At 34.9% G+C, this 11,147-nt stretch overlaps 1 protein-coding gene across 1 annotated transcript; it reads right to left on the bottom strand.

Moving 5' to 3' along the window:
- Window positions 1-4,855: 4,855 nt before the first annotated feature.
- LOC127864004 (collagen alpha-1(X) chain-like) lies at window positions 4,856-6,927 on the bottom strand. The gene is made up of 2 exons (XM_052403677.1): window positions 6,478-6,927; window positions 4,856-5,470 (listed from the first exon to the last, which is right to left on the bottom strand). Exons 1-2 carry the CDS (start codon window positions 6,536-6,538, stop codon window positions 5,058-5,060), a joined length of 474 nt encoding a protein of 157 aa, XP_052259637.1. The 5' UTR covers window positions 6,539-6,927; the 3' UTR covers window positions 4,856-5,057.
- Window positions 6,928-11,147: the final 4,220 nt, after the last annotated feature.

Raw genomic sequence — 11,147 nt, 5'->3', positions numbered from 1 at the left:
TTAAAGTTGTGTACAGACACTACTCATGTATAATGAAAAGGACATTCTTTGTGATTAATAAAGACATAAATTTTAAAATGCTTAAACACTCTTCCAAATTGAGAACAATTCATAATTGAGAAACCATCGGGAGTAGTCATTGTAAGTTATTTGTCTCGAGTTTATAAATTTAATGATGAAAAGCTTCCACCGCGCCACCAAAACAGGCTTTAAATTTGTATCAATTCGTGATTATAAATGATATTATTGTTCACCTCTGATTGTGCCGCTTGTGAGACTAAAATTTGTTTCATCATTCCTTGATTTAAATCAAAAGTCTACATGTACAACGTCATGTATTCAACGTAATCTAGAGGTCACTATCTGTCGGGTACTTTGAGAACATATCTTTATTTTGCAATATCTTCGAAAATGTGATATGTTCACCACAACGAGTTTCTTATCAGCAGCAGTTCTTTGCCCGTGCAAACATATATCGTATGATATCATATCAATGTCCAATGTCTCTGATTTCTTGAACCACCCCCAACTCCTATTTTAGGGTATCTTTACTTGATTGTTGATTTAAGCCAAGATATTAATATCGCTTCAAGAATACTTGTCCATTCCGGACCTCCTGGTGGCTCATTCTGACATGATAGTGCCTCGTCTTGTCTCGATATCTACTAGTTCACCGCGACCTTTAAAATAAACAACATACCTCTTGTAACGATCAAGATTGGACGAGTGGATAATACATGTCCCTTCATGACAAACTATAACACATTGTACTTTTGCCGACAATAATAAAATCAATATTGATGAAACTTTATTTATCAACATATTGACCAACATGTGAAAGTTGACACCTGGGTATTACAGTGCATTTCTTTCGACCCACCCTTTTTTAAGAAAACAACAATTTTGCAATATGTTCTATGGACATATGTCCATATTAATAATTCTTTTTTCAGTTTTACTATCACCTGTGGGTCTTTTTAGTATAAATGGTTGTGCATATTCGGGTTTTGCTGGTTTGGTGTCGGACATGTTTAGCACAGGCTCGAGTTGCATTTCCTAAAGACGAGGAAGATAATACACAACTTGCGGTGTTTTTTTCCAAGCTTATAATTATAATGTTAAGTATATGGTGTCATGTTTTAAAATAATTTCACTTAAAGGTGCCATGAAGAAGTTTAAATTAGTACAGGTTTTAAAATTAATAAATTATCAATTTAACGCAATCAAACGTTGAAAACGATTTAAATTAACATTGTTCACAATCTATTAATTGACCTCCCTCTCCCCAGTGGTTCATAGCCTTCTCATTGACCGCCCCCAAGTAATTCACAACTAAGTAATTCACTGCCCGCTAAGTTGTTTACAGCTTACTCATTCACTTCCCCAGTGCTTCACACCCTACTCATTGACTGCCCCAAGTGGTACACAGCCTTCTTATTCACCGCCCGCCCAGCGGTTCACAGCCTACTCATTCACTCCCCCCGTGGATTCACAGTCTATTTATTAACTTTCCCCAGTGGTTCAAAGCCTACTCATTCACTGCCCCCAGTGGTCCATATCCTACTCATTCACTGCCTCCAGTGGTTTTCAGCACACTAAGTCATACCCCCCCAGTGGCCGTTAGCCTACTCATTCACTACCCTCAAGTGGTCAACAGCCTACTTATTCACTACCTCCCTGTGGTTAACAGCCTTCTAATTCACTACGCCAATTGATCACAGTATACTTATTCACTTCCCCAATTGGTTCAAAGACTTCTCATTCACCCCCAGTGGCTCACACTCTACTCATGCACAGCCCAACAGTTGTTATCAACCTTCTCATCCACTGCATCCAGTGGTTTACAGCCAACTCATTCACTGCCCCCAGTGGTTCACAGCCAACTCATTCACTGTCCCCAGTGGTTCAAAGTCTACTCATGCACTGCTTCCCAGTGGTATATAGCCTACTGATTTACTGCGTCCAGTGGTTAACAGTCCACGCATTCACTGCCCCAAGTGGTTCATAGCCAACTGATTCGTCCCCCCAGTGGTACACAGCCTAGTCATGCACTGCCCGCCAGTTTTTATAAGCTTAATAATTCACTGCCCCCAGTGGTTCACAGCCTATTCATGCACTGCCCGCCAGTTGTGATCAGCCTGCTCATTCACTGTCCCAAGTAGTTCACAGCCGACCCATTCACTGCCCATAGTGGCTTACAGCATACTCATTCACTTCCCGCCAATTGTTCTTAGCCTACTCATTCACTGCTCCCAATGGTTTACAGCCTACTCATTCACTGCCCCCAGTGGTTTACAGCCTACTCATTCACTGCCCCCATGGTTAACAGCTTACTCATTCACTACCCTCCAGTGGTTCACAGCCTACTCATTCACTGCCCCCATGGTTAACAGCTTACTCATTCACTGCCCCCCCAGTGGTTATCAGCTTACTCATTCACTGCCCCCATGGTTAATAGCTTACTCATTCACCGCCCCATGGTTAACAGCTTACTCATTCATTGGCCCTTAATGGTCCCCAGCCTACTATACTTTATTTTTTCTTACAGGTTCGCTACAATGACTATTGATTCCCGGGAAACTTATTCCCAGACGGATTTATTGACGTGCTATGGGCTATATCTTATCCATGCATGAACATACTGTTGCCATGTTCATACAGTTTACATTTTCTTGCAAGGCAGTATCTTTGAAGTATACTACTCTGATAAACAAAAACAAAGCGCATTTATGATGGACAGCTTTTAAAACAAGTTCAAATTATCAATCGTATCATTGTCTTTGAATGAAACGCACAGACTATCCGCGTGTGTTACAAGCTTTATTTCATATGATTATGTTGGAAGTATACAATACTCTATATAGACTTCACAAGTGAAACATGCATGCTGCAATAACTTACTTTGTATGCGATATCGTGGTACAAAAATATCTTTTTTAAAAGTGCACGATATATTTATAGCTATCAAAAACCTGTTATTGAAATACATCTGCAATAAAACACAGATGATGCCATTTTAAAGATGTCAAAAATAAAATATGAACTTAAAAAGTTCAAACAACATCGTTTTAACGGACCCTTCAAAATATTCCTAAGAAAAATACATCTCAAACTTACGTACATGATTTGCTCTCGGGCCATTAGGCCTTCGTTCAAAAAGTGTATCGTCAAAAAGTGGCTACATGTTGTCGTTAACAATTGCACTACCAGTTAAATGGAGTGAACATTCATTTCAGTTCATGGTGCGGCTGACATTAATCCTAAATGCTATGCAAATTAACAATGATATCTGTCAGTAACATTATAGTGTGAATCGACATTTAATAGTGAAAAACGAGCAATACATCAGTCAAATTGTGTCCATTGTGTTCATTGCACTTTCATGTTTAATGTTATCATCCGAACATTCAGTGAATTTCCAGCGTTCATTACACAAGTGTATGCAATATGTTTAGTGTACATGCATTAAAAGCTATCCTTAATACTGAAACGCTCTATTCTAATTATAAATACCTGAAGCGTATGCATAAGAGCAATCAATGTTATAGAACCCGTATTTTGCAATTCATACTTGCAACTATTCTCAGATAGAGTACTTGATGGAACGATAGTCATGTATAAGATTGCACGTGACTTATACACAAACTGTTTTTGTAAGTACGCCAATAACCTCTATTACCTGAAGTCTATAAACATCGGGACCATTCCATTGAACGCTATTTAAATAACAGGGCAGAGATAAACACGACATATTTACATAGGATATTTCGACGTCTGTATCGATTGTTTTTAAATGAAGGTTTATATTTAATGTTTTTAAATACAAAAGATACACATTTTAAAGACAAACTTTGAATTGCTGTATCTTGGTGCGATTTTAGTACATTACAGCTTTATTCCAGACTCTAAGACCGTTCCTCTCAACCGATCTACACCAAAAGTTGTAAGTCTTAATTTTCGTCCTTAGCAGATTAAAAACACATCGGGAAGCGAAGAGGTTGATAAATAAACGATGTCTCGACGTATTCCTACGTATGTAATCATTTTCGAACGTGCTTGCTACGAATAACAAACAAAATTTACGTATGGCTTACTAAAGAAGAAAGTTTTTAACAATGGTGTAACGTTTGTATAAATTTGCAAACCTTCTAGACACATAAGAAACAATATGTATGTATTTCTAGTACATGTATTTAATTTAAATTAGATCTGTAAGTTTTCTATCTGTTGATTTACATATATGGCTATTTGCGAACGTATTTATAAAGTTAAAGTCTATATTACGTATACCTAGTCTGACAGTAAGCGTATACTGGCATTTACGGAATGCTATTAATTCGCTGAAATACGCCTATATAATAAGTGAATGGTCTGTCGATTTCAACTGATACTTACTTACTGAAAATATAATAGTGTTTAGCATATTTGTGCATGCAATAATTCATAGTCCGCTTTGTAAATTCGCTGTACATTTATTTTAGGATATGTTATAATATGGTCTATATATTTTTTGTGTAGGTTTTACGCAAAGGCACCAATGTAATAAGTCAATTGTAGTTACCTTTGTTGCGTAATTTATTTACAAAACACGAACAACATGGACAACTTAATAATTCCCATGGCTTCCGGTGCCTTTTTAAATAAGGATGAATTATACATAAGTTTTAATTTCAATATGACAGATGGTCAAGACGGACGGAACAAACATACGTAAGGCCCCGTAGCGGTAATAAACAAAATTGAAGCTCATCTATCAATTTTAGATAGTTCTATTTTATTAAGCTTAGACAAATATATACAATCATAAATCAGTCAATATATTATAAAAAGGAATTACGTTAAATAAGTCGGGAAGTACACAAGAACCAAAGTAATTCTCCGAATAGATTATTAAACAATATCCGCTGGGCATTAAATACTATTTTGTGTCACGAACTACCACGTATCCGGTGTCACTAATTCACGATATTCTACCGACATAATGTATGTAAATGGCAAAAAGTAAGCGTTATCAAGAGACACCATCTACAATAACACTTTCGGTTAACAACACCAGTTTACATATGAATCAGTGCACCGGAAAACGAATTTTCCACACCGAAGAAACAGGTAGATAACTGGGTTTTTGCGTGATATGATTCCACCCAGATCTGGTTGGACATGGCGGCCCTGACGAAGACCTGCATAGAAAAGGTCGCGAAATTGCTGGTAACATATTGAGTGAAAGATGGCTGTATGCGAGTTCCTTGATGGACGATCGCGAAGTAAGCATTTGTTGATGCATAAACACAATATTGAACTGTGAATAGATACAATCCAGGAACTGACACGGTGAAAATGCCGGTTTTCGGGTCATAGCCTTGACCTTCATTGATCCTCGCATGGGTATAGACAACGCCCTGACCTTGATCGAGACTGAAGTCTGCTGGCGTGTATGCGTGGAAATAGATAAATGGAATCGTCAACTGGTCTGAAAGAAACCAACATAGAAATGCGACATTTATGATTCGAATTATGAACCTCTTACTTTCACAGTAAAAACGTATTCAGAAATCAATTATACCTGTATGACCTGAACATAAAAGAACACATATATTTGTATAACAATAATGCATTATGAAAAAAGCTAAGTCTGCGTTTCCCTACGGATTGCACAACTTAATTTGACTGATGACACTTCTGCAAAGCATTGTCAAAAATGTGAAACTTAGATTTATTCGACTGAAATGGTGATCATCACAGTTTGTATTTTAAACGTGTTACAATGAAAGTATTAAATGTATAATCTATGGATTTAAATCGATTTTAAACATGAAGGAAGCGTTATACTATCACAATTCTAATGCCGGCTTAGTTTATGTTTGTAAAAAATACAAATCTAATGTAAGCATTTTATTTCCATGTTATGATGAATTCAAGCGTCAGTGGAATGCATGTTGTTTTCAAAGTCTTACAAGACATAAAATATGAAGAAAATCATTTCTCAGCATCAATATACAGACATACCTAATGATTAATTCAATCGGTTCTAATGTGTATTTCACTAATCATTTTTGAACATATTGATCATGATTGTCTTTACCGTTGTGAAATAAATTAAGTATAAGCTTAAAATTGTCGACAGATGATTGAAAGCACATGATCCACGATAAAAGTATTCTCAAATACTGAAACAGATATTGTGAGTGCTTTATATCTTTCTTTAAAATGCAGTTTGCATTATAGCATCTTAAATACGAAGATTACAATTTCTATTGTTTGTCATGAAATGTCAAATACTGTATCCGCCACATGGTATAGTTCCTTGTTTTGCCAAATTTAACAAAACGCACACTTTTATAACATCGAAGGCCATTTTGTCCATTTTAAGCGCGAAAAAAATCATAAAGAGGCTACTCATTAAAATACAAAATCAACATAAGTGTATTAAGTGTATGAAAATAGCATTTGTTTTGATGCTAGTATATTAAAACAAACCTTTTAAGATTTCGGTTTCCTTCTTCAACTGCAACCCGGTAATTGACGTATTTTGTGTCATCTCGGATACAGCATGTATATGTTTGTCATCGCGGTTGTGATTGCCTTTTGTAAATCTGCGTTCATATCTGTTCTCGATTTTTCCAAACTGTTAAGAGTATCCTCTAGTATACTTTTATCTGCATGTATCAATTTCAACGCCGATTCCACCTTGACATTAGTCTCGTGTACTTCCTTCAGCATTGTTTCGATGACCAGTTAATTGCGGAGGACCCTCTCAAGAAGGCGCTCTTCAAAGTCATATCTGGAACAAGTCAGACACGATGGCTCTCTGGTCACAATAGCCAGGACGATTTTCATAGACAGAAAAAGACATGTCCTGTGTAGCCTCATGTTGAAATACATAGTAATAGCAGTTACGTAAACATGAACGACGCGAAGAGGCTCAGACCACACTGTTATCAAGCGAAATGATATGCTAGCCTGAAAATAGGTGGCTTTATATAAACTGATTTATAGGCAAAACAGACATAATTGTATGTTTAACACAATTTTTGACAGAAATGATAAGAGGAAGAATTATGCTTACGAAGTATAGGTTGTCGCAAAACACTATGTAGTTAAGCAGTTTTAATTGACCATCCTGACTAAGTTCATATCAACAAACCTGTATTATAGTTTTATTATTTGTTCTATCTGCATTTTCACACAAACAACAAGAACATAATTATGCCTTGTGTTTTACTTCGAATATATAGGTATCTTTTTTATTGATTGGTCATCATACTGTGTATTAACGTTTTTGCTGTGGCTGAACACAAATTTAGTGCTCAATTTTAATATCAGACTACTATTGTTTTAAGCTCTATTTCATCAAAACTTTTAAAACAAGATTTAAAGGTCTGACTCCCCATGAAAAAATCCGATTTATTACAACGAAAACTGATACATATGTAGAAAATGCATACAATTTGGTAAATGTGTTCTATATTTTCTTCAGGTACTTTATGAGCTATTGATATTATAACTCTATAGGTATTTCGCGATTAATAATTATCATATCTTTCAAGCAACATCTCATGTAATTGCGTTTTGTGTATTCTAGTCGGCGAGATGTCCACTTAAAATGATTTCTGCAAATTAATTTAAGTCTTAAGGGACTTGCGCCAATGGAGCTTTAATCAAAATGCGTCAATGTGACTGTGCATGCAGTTGTATGTGGATTCCAACATTATGAGTATACCAAAGTAGCTCAAAGACCGAACACTATTTGTGAATGTGTCTTTACAGAAAGTAACTGATTAGTAACTAACCTACTAATATATTACTAATACATCTACCTTATGTGCATTTAACGTTAGGAACGGCTAAACGGTTGTGAATATATTAAATGTATTGAACTGACTAACCCTACACGTTAATAAAATAGTTGATTGAATAAATACAGAATTGTTGTCGTGTCGCTAGAGATACATACATTTGATGTTGTTGCCTTAAAACAGTGAGTTATGGCAAAATGTGACTTTAGTATTCTTTAATTCCAAACAACCAAACCAACAATAATTATGCAGAAACCCATATGCTGTCCCAAATAAAATCTAACTTTCATATACATTCTGCTAGAAATTAACAAGCCATATACCTAGTATTTGTGTTGATGTTAATTTTGTTAGAGAATAATGGTTGTACTCAGCTTAAATACCCAACACATTTGCTGTTTAATGTACATGTAAGTAAGACTTCAGTTACTAACATACAAATGTCTTACACAACCTTTTTATTGACATACGTTAGGAACTGCTACACGATTGTCGATATATATAAATGTATTGAACTAACAAAACCTACACATGAATACAATAGTTGATTGTAGAACTATTGGCTGTTAGCCTATTAACAAAGGCAATTGAATCTGGTCTGATATTTATTAACATAACAACATCAACAGTGATCGTTTTCCCCCATTTCGGGTATATACTTTGTGCCACTTAATTTTTCAGAAATAATTTACAGGAACGTGTTGGCTAATGCGGTATGAACAAACGTTTAATTCTGTCAAACGTCCGCGCTTTAAATTACAACTTCTTGAAATGTACTTCGTCTCGTACGTTCACAACAATAGACTCCGTTGCAGAATTACTGAAACTTGTTTTGAATATTGTCTATAAAACCATTTTTTTTTTATTGACTTAAATTCAAATACATTTCACATTAAAAGTTTGAGACACTAAACGCAAATGTCGTTTCACGAGGTGTATTAGACACCATATGTTGTTGAAGTTGTCATTAATTTTATCAAATATATTTTGAGAAAGAAATACATCGGGCATTAATGTAATATGTCATAAGCCCATCAAATGATTGACTATGATTGTAACTATTTTTCCGCCGACCATGGCAAAGGTCACTTTAATGGGATGTCGTATGTACTTACGTAATAACTAGGTGAAAACTTTGTGCGTAATATTTCCAAAAAGTGTTACCTATATCTTGGTTAGCAACCCGCATCGCTCTGGTTTATACCATGACGGTTGAAAACCATCAGTTAACATTTATAGGGCCGTGTCGAGAGATTTTATAGGATGCCTCATCTGTTATGACAAGCACATCAAAGGGTCATGCGATAACAAGTTATGACGGAAACAAGAAGGACGGGAAGAAATGTAAGTTTCGGAATTAACTCATTGAAATCAATAGACTGTAATAATATTGTGAATTGTATGGTTATATTGATGAAATATTTTATCTTAAACATGAAGTACAAAAAACAAGTACCAAATTTTAATTGTTTTGTCCATAGTCTTAAACTAAAAATCCAGATTGAGAAAGAAATAGCCCTCATAAATGACACATTACAAATCTTTGAACAAAAATGGAATCGGATTAAATTCTCATAATGTTTTGTCCACTTATATACATTTCACTCTAATGCTAGTTTATCTCTCTAAAATAGTTTTGTTTATTTTTTTTATTATTATTTTTTTTTTTTTTCAATCTGACAAGACCATTGTAAATATACAACAAAACACACAAGCCCAGTATGCTTTCTTCCGCCTTTACACAACTTATCATTTTTCGTGACTATTCCTCTGTTGTTCTTTTCTTTTCTCTCTAAAAAAATATATATTATATTAGCATATCTTGTATAACATGTCTGAACTTTATTGCTTTGTACAATCACTATGTTGTATGATCATATACATGTTTACATTGTATGTATGATATTGAATAAAAAAAAAAAAAGAAGGACGGGTACATAGTGCTCGAATAACACTGGCAATCTAATGGGAAAATTTTGTTAAAATCTGCATGTTTTGTTCTTCGTGCTGAAAAACGGGAGCAGCGGCGTAATTGCACAATTACTTTGTTCGATCTTCGATTCTTTACGTGGGAACAATCATTATTATATTTCAAAGCGAACTCACATGTTCAATAGTAGCTATTAACTTAAACACTTACAACGAAGTTTCATCGGTCTTTCAACTATGCAAGATATATGAGGTATGATTCTGATAACTGTATCTGCAACGAGTTGCATTAGTATCATTTTCCTCTTAACTATGAAGACGTTATCAAACACAATGATAAAAAACACGGACGCAATAAAAAACATGCACACACTTGTTCTGTTGAAAATATGTTTTTTACAGTTAAATTTTAAGTTATAGACATGAAATCAGGCGGATGAAAAAACAATGTACTTCAATAGATCTGACGTGATTCTTGATATCGCAAAAAGAGCTCATAATTAATATATTTTTGTTACAGACATTAAATACAATATATCATTAAAATGACAAGTGTATAAGAATAATTGTATATATACAATATTGGTTTTCGAGCACCTATATATATCAGCGTGCAAACATGATCAAAGCGATTTTAAAAAATGAAACTCTAAACAAATACTACATACCTGTTTTTTCCGTTTATGTGATTTTAGTAAACTGTTAAACATGTTTTGCACTTTTTAATTAATGAATGTAAGTTTCAAATTTCATAATAATACGTCTGTCTGTCTGCCTGCCTGCCTGCCTGCCTGCCTGCCTGTCTGCCTGCCTGCCTGCCTGCCTGTCTGTCCGTCTAGTTTTTCGATGAAGATGAATTTTATGAACATAAAAATATAAAAACATCATTTTTCAGTCGGAGAAAAACATATAAATTTGCACAAACACTGTGCCTTGTTAATGAAAGCTTCTATTAGTCACAATGATAATGATATCAGTTTGGGTCATGTTGACAATTACATTTCAGGAACAACATCAACGGTAGTCAACATAATATAGATTCGGAAAAGTCAAACATTAGTCCTGAGTTCGAAAGGACAAGTGAAAAACATGCAAGGTATTTTTGTCTTTAATAAACTAGCATACAAATCCAGCGACTTGGCTAGTATTTATGATACATTAATTCGGTTTAACGCAAAGTATTCAGATGCTGTGCTGTAAACAAGGAGGTATACTCGCTCAGTTCCACTCCCAGCACTGATGGGGTTTTTCCCCTTATATTTTATCTAACAACGTAATTCTTGCTTAATTAAGTCAGATTTGTGTATACAATGTTAACAGTTGACACTCATTAAGAAGAAGATTATTTTGGTATTAATGTATATGAAGGTGAACGAACGTCGGAGACTCGTGATTTCAATTAAAGGTAATTTAAAGCGGTTT

The sequence above is a fragment of the Dreissena polymorpha genome, unplaced genomic scaffold (genome assembly GCF_020536995.1).
Source record: "Dreissena polymorpha isolate Duluth1 unplaced genomic scaffold, UMN_Dpol_1.0 chrUn078, whole genome shotgun sequence".
NCBI classification, from domain to species: domain Eukaryota; kingdom Metazoa; phylum Mollusca; class Bivalvia; order Myida; family Dreissenidae; genus Dreissena; species Dreissena polymorpha.
Note: the sequence above shows the minus strand (reverse complement) of the source record. Positions and strands in the feature narration are given on the sequence as shown.

Coding starts and splice junctions, on each gene's coding strand:
- LOC127864004 (XM_052403677.1), bottom strand. CDS start 6,538: ATGACACAAAATACGTCAATTACCGGGTTGCAGTTGAAGAAGGAAACC. Junction 5,471..6,477: donor GGAAACCGAAATCTTAAAAG/GTTTGTTTTAAT, acceptor GGTTTCTTTCAG/ACCAGTTGACGATTCCATTT.